Source organism: Aythya fuligula, chromosome 19, assembly GCF_009819795.1.
Source record: "Aythya fuligula isolate bAytFul2 chromosome 19, bAytFul2.pri, whole genome shotgun sequence".
Lineage (NCBI taxonomy): Eukaryota > Metazoa > Chordata > Aves > Anseriformes > Anatidae > Aythya > Aythya fuligula.
This window is the reverse complement of record NC_045577.1, coordinates 4261374-4276836: the sequence shown is the minus strand read 5'-3', so window position 1 is coordinate 4276836 and position 15463 is coordinate 4261374. Positions and strand designations below refer to the sequence as shown.

General features: G+C 48.2%; 1 protein-coding gene across 3 annotated transcripts in view; it reads right to left on the bottom strand.

The window, feature by feature from the left end:
* Positions 1-1691: 1691 nt before the first annotated feature.
* Positions 1692-15463, bottom strand: part of FUBP3 (far upstream element binding protein 3) — a 38626-nt gene continuing 24854 nt past the window's right edge. For 2 of the 3 annotated variants that reach the window (XM_032200314.1, XM_032200315.1), the window contains exons 13-19: positions 14634-14775; positions 9925-10085; positions 9014-9087; positions 8445-8521; positions 4448-4519; positions 3597-3724; positions 1692-2495 (exon numbers count right to left, since the gene is read on the bottom strand). In XM_032200314.1, the coding sequence (XP_032056205.1) occupies positions 2487-2495; positions 3597-3724; positions 4448-4519; positions 8445-8521; positions 9014-9087; positions 9925-10085; positions 14634-14775 (663 nt within the window). In that variant the 3' untranslated portion in view covers positions 1692-2486. The remainder of the gene's footprint in view (positions 2496-3596; positions 3725-4447; positions 4520-8444; positions 8522-9013; positions 9088-9924; positions 10086-14633; positions 14776-15463) is intronic. The other variant, XM_032200316.1, reaches the window with a different exon arrangement.

Below are 15463 nucleotides of genomic sequence, written 5' to 3'. Positions count from 1 at the left end.
CCCCTCAATAAAAGGTTGCATCAGAAAGAGATATTTCCATAATTTATAGTATGGGTATTTCACTGGGGAGACTCACTAATCTGTACTTACAGATACATTTAAGAAAATGCATCCTCCCACAATCCTGTGCCATTTACGACTATTGGCACAATCTGTAATACTCAGTCTTCAATTAAGGGACACCTTAGGGTTCATTATCACACAATTGCTCCCTGTGAACCATGCCAAATGCTGTTTTGGCACAGAGCTTGGAAGATGAATTAGAAGGAAGTCTTCTCGGTAATGCCCGCTCCCAATTCCCATCAGCAGCCTTTATGCCCTCCTCTAGCCATTTTTTCCCCCCTCTCCCCTCTTTCCAAGTGGCTTTTACTATCCCATCTTTCACTGTCTCTCTTTGATTCTCTGGAGGTATATTTAGAGATGCTACATCTCCTTTTCTTCCGGCTCTCAACATGCCTCCCACTCCCTGCTTTGCAGATGGGATCTTCTTTCCTCCCTCCCTTCCCCCGGCTGTAAACTCTCCGCTACAGCTGTCTGGGTAACAGCGGCAGAGCTCTTTTGGGTGGTGGAGCACAAACCTTGCGTTTTACAAGGCAGGGCAGAGCCGCCAGCAGCTTTGGCCTGGTTACAGCCTGAAGTCCCCGCGCTCTCTGCCTCTCCCCATCGGCCCCACACTGCTCCGCTGATCCCATCCAAAGGGTGCCCGGCGAGCCCCAGGCACAAGGAACCAAAGCTGTGGAAGAGCAACAAGTTCAGGGTGTTGAAACCAGGGGCTGAGCCTCCTTGACAAGCAATAAAACACTTATACAGCTGCAGATTGAGTCTCCGTGCCCGCTTATAGAAAACTTCCCTTTATTAAAATTGATCTTTTGGGCCCGGATGGCTCCAGTTACAGCACCTGACTGGGGAAACACAATGTGGTGGTGCCAAAAGGCACTTTGATGTGACAGGAATGGGGTCGCACTGGAATTAAGGCTCGAAGTTGAGGTATTGGAGTCATCCCCAAGTCCTCATGCGAGCCCCGGGCGGCAGCGGGGAGCTCGGCGCGCAGAGAGGGAGCAAACGGAGAGAAAGAGACGGGAGATACTTCACCCACAAGACACCTTGTGGGAATTTTATTATATAGAGTGTAAAATGCAACTGTCAGTCAAATAAAAAGAACACTTCTTTTTCTTTTTAAACACCATGCTCAACATTATCCAATCGCGTTTTCTTTATAGTTAGACATTTCAAGCATAAGGAAAAATAAGGAAAGAACCCAAGAACAGTAACTTCAGTACATTTCAAAACGGAATGTCCCGCAGGGCAATTAAAAAGGCAAGAAAAAATAGCTTCAATTCCGTTTTTTCCTTTAAAAATACACTGTTATCTGTACAAGAAACACTACAGTAAACATTGGAAATCATATTATCCCTTTTATTAAATCAAAATTATTTAGCGCATACTGTGGTTAATACTAGATTCATTTATTTCTCTAGGTAATTTGACAAATATTAGATAAGAAAATATTTAAAAGAAATGAAAAAGCAAAAAACACCTTGGAATTAAAAAATAGTTACTACCTTTTATATGGTTTTATGTTCCACAGTGTTTGTTAAAAGGTACTAATAGCAGGTTCATTTTAATATTAAAAATAACAGTATTTATATTTCTGAGAGCATAGAGGAAGGTCTTTTTCTTTTTTTTTTTTCTTTTTTTTTTTTAAACAAGCTTGGAGGTCTTAGATACATAAATGCAACTAGCAATGGAGACATGAAAAAATGTATTGCTAAAAAATTAACACGTTTTTATATTACCCCTTTAGACTCTAGAAATTATACAAACCCTACAAAATGCCCCCCCGCCCATAACTTGTCTGACAGTAAAACAGTAACTGTCTCAATACAGAATTCACATAATTAATTACAATACATATCATAGTTCAGTTTTTTAAAAAATGCAATAAAATCAAAGACAGCCAAGATACAAGAAATTAGAAGTAAAACATTTAATGAATTTACATATTTAAGAATATTTAAATACTGTTTAAAATTTTTTTTCTTTTTAGGATTTGTTACATACCACCTAAGACTTCCAAGCCACTCTTTCTGTTGCAACAGAAAAGATCGAAAATTAAAAGGAAAAAAAAAAAACACACAAAAAAACACATGTTGAAATGTCACAGCTCTGGGGTGCGTTTTGGTGCCTGCAAATTCTCTGGCTTCTCTCCAAAAAGAATCCCGGAGGTTGTTTTTTTTTTTTTTTTTTTTTGGTGTTTTCTTTTTTACAAATTTAGAAACAGAATTACCAGCATGTCCATAAGTTTAGTACATTACTAATTGTTCCTGATTCTTAGAAAAGTTCAGTATAGATTATCCTACAGCTAGTGTTTCACAAACAAACAGAAAAGTCTTCATCAAAATGTTGCAAATCTAGAAACCTCTGTTACAAAAAGGTTTTCTTCCACAATGATTCCAAGAAAAAAAAATTGCCACGAGGACCTTGTTCTACTGCTCCTAGAGAGAGAGAGGGGGGAAATAAAGGAAAAGTTACTCGGCGGCGGCAAATTCTTACAGCTGCCTAACCCTCCTCCCCCGACACACACACACAGGTCTCTCCGTCCCCGTTGCAGCAGGGCAGGCTATAACCTCAACCGATGCTCCCAACCGCAATCGCGGAGCTCTCTGCCCTACCGCCTGCCTTCCCCGAGCTCTCTCCTTCCAGGAGCTCGTGCCTTTTATTGAACAACATCTCCCTTCTCTAGAGGCTCGGTCTTTGCGGGAGCGATGAAGAGAACTCCCCTTTTATCACCACTTCTGGGTCACACTTCACCGGCGCCCGCGGCAAGCGCCGATGCCGCACCCGTCTTGCGCTGCTCGACCCCGGCGGCGCGGGGCTGGGGATGACAGCGGGGCAGGCTCCCCCGTGCCTCCCGTATCCAGAGCTGCTGGCTCTGAGGAGCCAGAGGGAAGGCACGACTCAGTGGGGAGAAGCGTCTGACCCCGCTAAGGTGCCCGTGGTTTGCTCGTGCTTTTTGCCAAACGCTTAGATGCTCACTCTGCAAACCCGGCACGCAGGAAAGCCCTGAATTTATCAGGATAAATCCCACAAAAAATCTCTCCAGTGCTCTGAAGGACAGGTGAGGCAACGTTTTTCTTGGCAGCTGGTTAATTCAAATTGTTTTTCTCCAATAGTTTTCCCCTCCTTTTCAGGGCAGGTAACTCCCCAGGCAAGCACGCTGCTCCTACCCTAGCACAAAGCTTGCAAGAGAAAAGGCGAAGTCTGCACGACGTAGCGGTGTCGCGCTGCCTCACCAGCCTGGATCCATCGTTCACTCTACCTAAATTCCCCAAAGCCACAAAACAGCTTGGGGATTATGAGGAAAGCCCCCAGGAAAACAAACAAGCAACCCCTTGGTTATCCCCCGAAAAAAAACACCCTGTCCAGGCAGATTAGACTCTGGTGTTGAGGTAACACGACGGTAGCAATCGATAGCAACGAGCAATTTTTCAGTTCCTCGACCACACAACACCTCCTTGCTTTGCCACAGGAACCCAACACTCCCCCCAGTTCCCCAAGGGGAGCAGCAGCGGGGTTCAGGGAACACGAATACAGACCTGGCTGTGGGCCTGAGCCTGCCCTAGTGTCTGCCCGTAGTAGGCAGCCTGCTGTCTGTAATACTCTGCCCAAGCCATCGTGTAGTCCGGCTGGGAACTTGCCTGAGAAGCAGCGCTGGCAGCATGACCTGGAGGGGACAAGAAAAAAAAAAAAGGGGAAAAAAGGGAGAGATGAGCAATTCGGCAAGCTCAGGGTTAGGGGTCTCCTCCTGCAAAGCTCAAAGAACAGCCAGCCCCCTTCCGACAGCTGCAGAACCCTGAAAGAGCGACGCCGGTAGCTGCTGTTTGGATGCGACAGGACAGGCTTTACGCTGGCTGGCGAGTGACAAGCCAAGAGCAGGCAGAAAGCGTTAAAAAAAACCCTTCCCACGGCTGCCGGGACAGCCTGACGGCCTGCACAGCTCATCCGTGGCCCGGAGGCTTCAGCAGCAAGGTGGCAAATGCAGATCCAGAAGCCGGAGCCACGCGCCTCGTAACGGAGCAGAGAAAGGCAGGCTCAGGTTTTTCCCCCCACACCTCTGCGTGGAGTTTTCCTGCCTCCTGACAACCCACCTTCACCTCTCTGGGCTTTGGGAGCATCAGTGCTCAGCATGTGCTAATTTTCCCCCAGGCAAGCCAAGTGCCAGCGTGGACACGGGGGCTACTGAGGGCCGCAGCTCAGCGGGAGCACCCAGCAGCAGGCAACACGACAGAGAGCTTCCAGCCAAAGAACTACATGCACCATCACCAGCAGGAGGGACCAGAGGGGGTTTGCAGGGGACTAGAAGCTGGCAACGCCAGGGGACGGAGATGCAAGTCGTCGAATTAGTTAACTCTGTTTCGCTCATCTCCAGGAACCCTGTTTCACTCACTCTGTTTTTTGTAATACTCCTCCCATGCTTTGCTGTAATCGGGATGGCTGTTCTGCTGCTGGCTCTGTTGGCCTGTGCAAAGATGACAACAAGGGGCACGTCAATATGGAACAGGTGACAGTTTCCAGCCAGTGACATCTGCTTCTCCACTAGACAGGCCCTGGCGCTACCTGAATTGCCCAGACTCCACGCTTCAGCTGCCACATTTCCGCAGTGTTGGGCGCCCTCAGTTCAGGGAAAGCCAAGGAAAAAGCCCGAGCTCCTGATTTCGTCTCACCTGTGCGTCGCTGAAGTGCCTTAAGCCTAATTCCACCCCTCTCCTCCGCCCCGCTGGGACGTGCTCAAGCCATAACAAACCGACTGGGAGCTGCTGGGTTTGCACGTGGACCACCCGAGGCTCTAAGCCCACTCCCAGCTAGCACAAGGACAGCACAGCTCAAACACCTGAGATCCCGGCCCCTCAGCCTCCAGCCACTGCGGAAACGGGCGCATTTTGAGCCATCTCACTTGGATTTTTGGGGTCTGCATCCTTGCCCATCCATCTGCACCACAAGGCTGTGTGAGCCTGCAGCTTGCTGCCTACCCGAGCACAGAGCTCTGCGGTAGCCACACGGCTCCTGGCTCAGTCCTGCAGGAGCAGAGGGGCCACGAACTCTGCACAAAGCCCCGGCAGTGCCGAGGGCTGGGGGGAGCTGCCACAAACACACCAGCAGCCGTGAAACCCAGCACGGGCTGGGGCACTGAGCTGAGACCCGCACGGGCAGACCACGCAGACCCCAAAACGTCAGAGAAAGGGGGGAAGGGTCCCCTCTTTCCCACACCAAGACGCCTTCAATCCAGCACGTCCCGGTGTCGAAGGGGAGCATCCAACCTGCTGGCTGCAGGGGCAGGGAGCCTGTGCTCCCTTGGAGCAAAGGGCCCTCAGCAGGCAAAAATAAACCTGAACGGAAAACACAGCGGTTAAAAAACTGCAAAGAAAGGCAAGTGCAAGCCACTAGGCGCAGGGATGGCAGCGAGGAAGGGGAGAGAGGTGGAGGGAGCTCTCCCAGCCCGGCTGAGCGCCCCTGCTGCATCCCCAGCGCGGCCGAAAGGAGGGCTTTGAAGTGGGGGGCAGGGGGAACACAACACTGCGAGCGTGGTGGGTGGAGGGAACAGGGCAGCAGTGTCCTGTCCGGGGGCATAAAAGCGGGTTAAAAGACTTGACCAACGCTACAAGTCAGGACCTTTGCTGGCAGAGGTCAAGGCTGCCTCAACTGTCCACCTGCTAATGCCGACAAAGGGCCTCCTTCAATGCCTTTTCTTCTGGGAGAATTACAGTCCGCAGCAGGCTGAAAGGACACGCAGCTAAATGCGCTTCACGGCCAAACGTTTCCCCGGCCAGTTAATTTATTTAAGATGGGGGAAGTAATTAAAATCTAAATACATGTGTAGGGGGTGGGGGCCTGCCCCTCCTCCCACAAGGAGGGCACTCTGGGATCTGGCCCTCGGAGCCGGGGACGGCTCAGCCCGTGCTTTGATGGGCTGGAGGAGCCACGAACACGGGCTGCAGCGCTTGGTTTCCTACAGGCAGGGAGGGGAACCCTTCCTGAGGCTGTTTTCGAATTAAAACTTGAAGGGTAAAACCAGGAATTCACCCAGTTTCTGATAATTATCCTCCTGTGCTGTTCTGGGCTCCACCTGGCCTGACTGGGTCACGCTGGGAGCTGCAGCAGGAGCGAGCGGTGAGGTTTGCATGGGGCACTGCCTTACCCCGTCTGTCCTCCCCTTACCGGGACTGCCTGGCTACAAACAGGAGCGTGGAGGATCCTAATGGACACAGAACTAGAGAACTGATCTTCTTCCGTCAGGTTCAACAGCAGAAATAAGACATCTGCCCCCAAATCACATCCTCGCGATGCGAAACCCAGCACAGGGGTAGGATCACTGAAGGCAGACCCTTGGGAACCACAGGAAGCTGACAAACTCCCTGCAAAGTGCTTGCTGTCGGGATGCAAACTGCAGTATCTGGGGAATCAAAGGTCTGGGCTTCTTTGATTAATTACCAAACTCTAAAGCCAGAGGATGTGAGCATGAGGACAAGGTGTTAGAGAAGGGGAGATTTTTCTCCCAGTGGCAGGTGGGCAGGGTAAGAGAATGTCTGGGGGAGACAAGGAAGAGGGGAAGGTACTCAGGTGAGTTTCTAGACACCTCTCAAAGCAATTAGCAAAGCACGTTTCATAGGCATTTATTCAAAGGTTTTAAATAAAGACAAAAACTGTATCTTTTTTGTAGGGCTTTCCCTGCCCTACTGACTGCTCTGCTTGTGCAGGAGCAGGCTGATTCCTCGAGCTCAGGAAAGCTCAGTGCTCTGGGGACTGCACAGGAATGGATTTGAAAAACATTTCTTCCTGTAAAACAAGCTAGTGGGAAAATTCTGCTCTTCAGTACTGTACTATTCCACTCCTGTACGAAAAAAAAAATCCTTTCAAGCCTGCCACTGCATTTTGCTGTCCTGAAAACCAAGCTACTGACTTTTTACATATCCCTAGAGCTCTATGGAAAAATTATGATTTTTTAGACTAGGATTTCTGAGGAGCAGCAGCCCTCTCCCAAAGCATTTTTCAGAGCTTAATGCCAAGTCCCTGGTCCCATGCAGGGTTTCTATGTCCAGCTGTAGCACCCTAGAAATGCACAAACATGAAGAATGCACCATTGAGGATTTCCAGATTTCAGATATGCACAATTTCATCAACAATAAATGTGATCAGTGCCATAGGGAATCAAAATGGCAATCGCTGGTGGCGTTCCCCCAATACTTCCTCCATCCCAGGTACCTCAAACAGGGGGAATTCAGACTGAAGATAATAATCTGCTCCAATGCTAAACCAGCCACAGCACCAAAAGGCACCTGTCTTTAAAACCCTTCACAATTAAGCTTACCCCCCCCAACCCTTGTCCCCAGCTTTTTTGGTGCTAGCTTTTGTTTTCACAGGAAAGATTCTTATTTCCTGAAAAACTGTGATTAAAAAAACCACTCTGTTGGGCATTACTGCCCATCACACAACCTTTCAGATTAACAAACAGACTACAAACCTGCTCTGCTTAGGACAAACCATTGCTGAGGTAGTTGAAGACAGTACGATGCAGTTACTAACATCACTACCAGCGTTACTTCAGTTATTCTGAAATGGGGAACTTCCATTCCAGCCTGCTGAATTTTGACTGAACGGTTTGGGGAAAAAACGGACACCTGGAACCCTGAAGAATAACAGCCAGCCAGGAGCAGAAAGCCCAACGGCAGAGATGATCTGGGCTCAGATCCTGAACTCACGACTACCAACCAACATTTGTGCACTGTTATTTTCGTTTGAAAGCTGGTTATCTGGCTGGGTACGTTCTGGGAATTTAGCACTGTGGAGGCTGAGCAGTTCCCATCAGCTCCCAAAAGGAGATAGAGAGGACACTGATACAGTCAGTGTGGACAAAGCAGGACAACAGCCACACAACCTCTTCTCCATTTTCTGCACCTACTTCCCAGTCTTTCCATCAGACTGGGAGTTGGAGAAGAGTTCATAAGGAGCAGGTTCAAAAAAATAATCAAGAATCCATACGGTTAAGAGCACAGAGATGGGAGGGCTCACCGTCATATGTGGTGTGCCTGCTAGGGGAAAGTGGGGCTGGCAAGTGCTTGCTCAGAGAATCCTGGCAGGAGAAAACCTAAAACAGATTTTATTTTTTGCTAGAGAGGAACAGATAGCAAGGACTAAGTTTCTACACAAAAAGGGAAGCAATAAGCAGTTAAGCACACAAAAAACATTACTGTTTTTGATGGACTTTGGCTTATTCTGAGCTCTAACACCACAGCACACCTCCGCATACCTCCTTTACTCAGGAATTCATTTTGCTGTTATCACAGAAGTGGTCTTACGGATGAACCTACATTTAGTGGACATGAAGTGGCAATTGCAAATGGGCAATTTCTCAATTTCCTTCTCAAACCCAGGTCCTAAAAACTTACTTGGGACTTGCTGTCCAGGCTGCTGCCACGTCTGGTAGGTACTGCCCCAACCCTGTGTCATAAACGCCTGAGGACCACTGCAGAGGACAAAAAGGCATGCTGAAGTAGACAGTAACACACTTCACAGGTCATATGCATGAAATTGGCCGGAGAAACAAAATTATTTGCAGTCAGCAACTGCTGAGCGAACAGGCGAACAAGGGAACAAAAGGAATATTTTAGATGTGTAGATGTTAACAGCTAACCACGTGGATGTTGGTCTGTTCATGAAGCCAAGGTGAGGACACTTTGTACTGAGCAACACCCCAGTGTGTGCAGCTCGAGCTTCTTTCTGCACTCACTGCACTAGAAACCAGAATTTTGGAGACACCAATACCTACCTCGCTTATGATTTAGTAGCTGAAATCCTTCCTGTAGTCAAGCTGAAAGGTTTCATCTCTTCTGGATGCTCCCTTTTAAGAGGCTCCACTTACATACCACCCATTCGGGGCCCACCACGCTTCTCCCCGTGCTTTTACAGCTCCCAGCCATTCCCCACAACACACCCGTGATGAGATGGAGAAGCTTACTTTTGATGAGGTGTAGCGGGTGCTTGGCTGAACGGGCTTTGACCAAATCCTCCAGGTCCACCCATGCTGGTACCCTGTCATGGAATCCACAAATACTTAATGCCAGCTCTAAGCAGAGGGTGAAGGTAGCTAGTATGAGCAGTAAGAAAGGGGAGAAAACAGCCTGGAACGTGTTCCATTAAACCCAAGCACCTGAAAGAAGTGACTGATCCTCCAAGGACGCAGTTCTCAGGACTGTCAGCACACTCCAGGAGCTCAGCTTCAAAAGCAGCTCTGGCCAGCCACAAAGGGGCTAACAGGACTATGGAACAGATAGAAGTTTTCCTCTGAATAGCTTGGATCCTGAGGTTGGTATCAAGCTGCCTCAAGTAATTCAGCACAGAGGTTGTTTTTCAGTTCTGTTCCCCAGTTCAGTATTCTCCTTACTTTCTTTTAACAAGCCTCCCCCTCCAGCAGTACTCCAGCCTGACATTATTAAGCTTCAATACCACAGCGCTGCGTTAAGTGGAAGATAAAAGTCATCCTGGATTTACTGGAGCAAGGGGTTCCGTGTGGTGATGCCAGGACTGTGCCATTTTCACACAGTAACACTATTGTCTTCCCTTCAAAATCCCATTTGCCAGCCTTCTTATCCCTTATTATAGTTGCTTTTCCCTCTCATACAGCTGCCCACTACACTCAGTGTCAGCAAACAGTTCGATCTTCCTCTGGGACCACAGCAAAAAATTAGTCCAATGGATGCTTGAGGACCAAAGATCCACATAGCTGTTAATGAGCAAATAAATGGTTTTGAAGCTAAATAATGTAAGCGTGTGCATTCTGTGCCATCCTGCACGTCCAGGCCTACGTGTACCTAACAGTGAAGAAACCACTTCTGAAAGAGACAGATCAAGATGAGAGATGCAACTTACACCAACTTTCTCATCTATGAGATGTCTAGCGAGTTCAATTTGCTGGGGAACTCCTCTGATTGTGAATATTCGTACACCGGGGTCTGTGTTGGGAGGTGGGTTTCTCTGGAGCTCCACGTGGGCTCCCGACTGTTGATTTATGCTCTTGATGTTCTCGCCACCTGAAGAAAAGGAAATCAAGACAAAGGGTTTCAGCAACTCCTTCCATAAAAGCATAGAACGAGACTCTGGGAAAGAGGATATGGTTTCAGCTACCTTCTGTGTGCCTCCAGCAAGGTGGGCTGGGGGTGGCAGTAGTGTAAGCAGCCACGTCACCTGAGCTCATGTCACTTCTTCCTGCTACCTCGTAAGCATGACCCAAAACCATGAGCTATTGAAATGCTTTCTAGGGCACTGATGGTGCTGTTTTAAGAACACACCACCTTCCTGCATGCACACTGCCAGGCTCCCAACAAGACAAAAAGCAACCAGCCACACACCTCGTAGCTTAAAACCAAAGAAAAGCTATCTCAGTGTGCTGTTCAATAGCTTATTCCCTGAGAAACCTCTGCTCAGCACGCTTCCTAGGCACAACACAGCACACACAGCCCTCCACGGAGCAGGATCCCAAGCTGTCTTCCATGATCTCAGAGTCAGTTGTGCATGCAGTGACCACGTCTGGCTACTTTGCCATCTGGATACACCAGAGCACCCAAGTGCTTCGAGCAGGATGCTCCAGGGCCAGCCAAAGAGATCTGATTTCCTGAAGACCTGCTAGGTCCCAGTCTCTTAATGAAATTTGCTTAACAAAAGCTTCAGCCAACATTACAATGGTTCAATTCTTCTTTTGGAAGCTCACACAACTTACAGACCAGCTCCGCTCGACTGGAGAAATTAAAGGGTACGGGGAAGGAAGGGAGTTTACAAATCCTAAATCACAAACCAAAATCAGCAGCCAAAAGGACACGCAGCAAGCACAGTAAAGCAACCAGAGATTTTTGTTCACTTTTAATTAAAAAGCCTCCAAAACCCTCCTCAATTTTGCTCGCATTTCCATCTCTATACATCCAGCACAACTTCAAAACAAACTGTGGATGTCGCAGACACTTGTTCGGTTCATTGTAATGGACTCGTGACCTTTTTAACATTTTAAAGCCTTTCTGGGGAAGGGAGGAGGAAAGCTTGCCAAAGGGCAATTAACTCTTTCCAAATGAATTTTAGAAGATGCATTTAACAAAAGATAGTCGTGTCACACCCCTGGGCAGACAACAGGGATTGTACTGCATAGCCGAAATCGAAGCCAGTCATTTTCAGCCACACAAGGGAAAGCCGTAAGATGGAGCTGACAGTCCAAGAAGTTTTTTTTTTATTTTATTCAATGCTTTTATCAGATGCAGATTTGTATCAAACCCTTGTTTTTACATATTAGGGTGAGATCTGAGTCAACAGCCACTTCCCGTGCTTAATGAAAGCACAGGAGCCAACACGCTATGGGTCACGAAGGAGAGGGAGAACTTTTTGTGGGGACAGAAGCATAAACACAGGCTGCTGCGTGCACAGCTGACTACCCTGCTCCTTCCAAAAGCAGACTGAAATTTGAAGCATTCTCACCAGACTGGAAGCGAGAATATAGATTTCAAGTCATTTCCCCACTTAGCATTCAGCACCAAGCTGGGAGTTGCTGGGGCTGTTTCCACATCAGCTCCCTCCTGGGCAGCGCCGAAGGATCACGTCCCTTTATTTTCGGGGTTTGCTGAGAGGCCCCAAGCTCCTACCTGCAGCACCAGGACTCGGTCTCCTTTTTCTCCTCGCCCTTTGGAGCCTGCCACTTGCCAAAGCGCCCCCTCCCATCCGAGCTTTCCTAACTCGGCCTTGAGCATGCAGATGAAGTGACACAGCCAAGAGGATGCTGTGTGGTGCCGGAAGGAGTTCACCTTCCCTCTTGACGGGGTGACCCGCTGGGCACATGGTGGCTGTCTATAGCTGCATTCAGCAGCCCTCTCCATTCTTCTACCTGATGGGGGGCAGAAGCGATCCAAGAGTGGCCCCCCAGCTGGACGTGAAATCGTAAAGCAATTAATCAAACCTGCTAAAAGGCAGAGCTGACAAGAGCCAGGCCAGCCACGTTATCTGTCAATATTGCTGTATTTATCATGGAAATCCAGCGGGGGCCCAGAGAGGCTGCGGTTTGTTTCCAAGCACCACCAAACAGAGAAAGCTCTTGACATGTGTATGGTGCTCGTCTCCACCCTTCCTCGAGTCTTTCAGAGAAGAAAAGCTGCACCTACCCACCCTCTAGAGGAAAAAGCTACACACAGGATTTCCAGGGAGCCGAGAACTTGGTATTGGCTCAAAAGGGCTCCAACTCTGAAGCTGAGAAGCAGTCCTCGTAAGAAGAGGGCCCTGGATCTTCTGTTGTACGTGCTGCAGAGACTGAGCTGAGGCCAACTTCCTTGTCTCCCTCTCCTCCCTGCTTCTGGAGCGAGGACACGGAGCTGGAAGTACAAAAGCAGTTACCTGGCCACACCTGATACCCTATCCCCAGGGGCCCAAGAAATGCACTGCTCAGGTGTGAGCCTTGGATACCAAGCTACACGTGCCCGGAGGGCTTGGCCAGATTTCACACGGAGGGCTAGCAGCCAAGCTCTGTATCACAGGGGCAAAAAGAAAACAAACAAACAAACCAAACAAAAAAACACACAGCAAACATTAACAGCCAGAAACTGCTCAGAAACTAAAGGGGAAGCTGGGGTGTGAGCAAAGGCTTTGAAATTGGTGACTGGTTAAAAACACTAACCCCCAAATTAATATCCCCTCTCCCCTGTAATGCCCCACAGGCAGTGGGAGAGGAAACAAGAAGCAGCAGACAAGGGTGTGTTGCATCAAAAGATGGAGAGCGTGGTACATCCACCCCGTCCAGACCCCAGAAGGTAATGCTGCAGCCATCACTCACTTGACAAAAAAATGAATGCTGCAACAGTCTAAGAGCACAGGCACCGTAAGAGCACCGATTGCAAGGTGGTATTACAAAGCTACGAGCATTCAAATCACCATACAACTAGTAATTAGTCACTCCAGAAAGCTTCTGATCTGGCTGGGTAAGAATCCCTGTTTTGTTGTTGTGGAAACAAAGGTAAAAAGCTACCCTTCACCCCCACAGCGAGCCTGTGCCAGGCCTCGCACTTGACTGCTAGGACATCTAACTCCACTACCTGCATTTATCTTTTCAGCACAGTGCTCTCTGTAGTCGCAAATGCTCCACTTCAGTGCACTGCTGAACAACAAGTGACCTTTTCTGATCCTTTATTAAGGATGACTAATGGATCCGGCAATAAAGTTTCATTATAATTTGATTTTTCCATCCACACAGCTCTCACTTGTGGGCTTAAAATTTGCTTTGCTCGATCTATGCCCAACCGGACCGTTCGCTGAGCTCAGGCACAATCGCTCTGCAGCATCTGCATAATGGGGAGCGCAGGTGTTTTGCCATACTGAGAAAGTTCCCAGGTTTGTGAGCAGGTTTACAGCAAAGAACATCTGAAACCGACTGCAGACACACTCCTTGCACGCCCGTGTCCCGTAACCTGTGTCCCTTGTCATCCAGTTCAGGGTACCACAGGACCCAGACGTGTGAAAGGGATCAAGCAGGGTTGCACGGCCATGGAACAAGGGCACAACGCGTTTCATCACGAGCTCAGCCCTGCCCAACAGGACAGCAGGAAACTAAATGCCACTGGAACGTGGCACAATGTCCTCCCGTCTCTGCCTCCTTTACCGTCACGGCTAATCTGTTCCTATTCTACTCACCTCACCTCTGCTGACACTAAAAGCCAACTGTGATTACTTAAATGCTACTTTAGGCATATGCCATTCTTTCTAAAATAAGCAGATGGAAAACTTAAATACAGCCCCTTTGATATATCAGTGTATTAACTCCAAAGCATCGCAACAATTAAAAGCCACAGGGCTATTCCTGGTTCTAATTCAAGTACTGCTGTTACCTGGTGCTCTACAACAATTTGAGACTGCTGCTGCTGCTCTGTTTTTATTAGTGTCTTGGAGGTGGGCTGGTTCTTGAGAGAAAGGCCAGGTGCCTTGTCCACGTCCTTAGCATGGAGAGATTCAACGGTTTAGGCAACAAAGGGGCCTCCGTGGCAGCAAACGTGCTCGCCTGAGCAAGATGAGGTGCACGTGGGGCACCAGTCTGTTCTGTGACAGGCTCAGGCATGAGCTGTGATACAGACAAGCCCCACCGCTTCACTTTGTTCATCAGATGCTTCAGGTCTGTGGCTGGAAGCAGCTACAGTTACTGCCACATTCAGAGCCCTGCCATTTTATCACACGGCACTCACAGAAATTCATCACGACAAAACGACTGTTCTGCTCGTCCCTGATAAACTGTCCTTTAAATGAGTTCTCTCTAAAAAGGATCCACAAACGAAACTGCCTTTTCTCAGCCAGCTGCTTGTTATAACAGGCTTACTTGACAGCTCTGCATGAAGAGCTCCTCTTACATATTGTGAACAAGGGCCTGGAGAGTACAATTATGAGCGAGAACACCACAAAGTAAACAACCACAAGTGCTTCTCGCTTATTCCTGCGCTGCGTTCACAGGCCACTAAATACCTACAATTACAAAAAACTCCCAAACCCCACTGCCAGGCAGCAAGAAGGTGACCATCCAGAGACAGAAAAACTGCAAGCTCTAATATTTATGTTTGCAGACCTACCTTTGCCTATAACAAGACCACACTTATCAGCTGGCACCGTGTAGGTTATTTCTTGCATGCCCCCAGGTGTTCCAACGCTCCAGTCTCCACGGCCACGACCTCTTCCTCGGGCGACAGCCAAACTTCCAAAGCCATCTCGTTCCTTGGAAGGCAAAAAATTGGTATTAGTGGTTTTTTTGCTGGCACCAATGCACATTAAAAACAAAATAAAGCAAGGTAAGTTAAATAGCATTATAATCAATGGCTCTGAACTAAGATATTCTTGGACTTCAGTTCCACATTCCAGATTTTGAAGTAATTTAAAGAAATGCCAGTGATGTAGGTTTGCAGCTGCCTTCCTGACTCAGGAAGATAAAAATATTTTTTAAATGCATTCCTATGTATCTGCTGAAATAAACCTTTAAACGCGCATCAGCTACTAAGGGACTTTTAGGTTGTGGTGGGGGCTTTCATCATAACAACGAATAGAACTTGGCACTGACTCACGCAGAAGTTACCTTCGAAACCCTTTCAAGTGTCATTCTTCAAAGAACTGCTGGAATTACTCAGCTGAAATGCACATTTTCCAGAACTTCCAAAGGCAGCTTTAAAGTTCAAAGACATTTAAAGGACATAGCTATTTTGGATAACTGATTTCTCCAAAAGCAAAGGCTGTGAGCCCTCAGAGGCTACCACAGCAGGCCTCAAAACATAAGTGGACAATTACCAGAGTTCTTCGAGCACAGTAACTGCATACACCAACATTTGTTGCCTTTCTCCTGCCTCCCACAGCCACCAGACCTGAGGACTGGAGTCTGAAGAGGCAGCAGAGGAGGCACTGTCCGAGCATT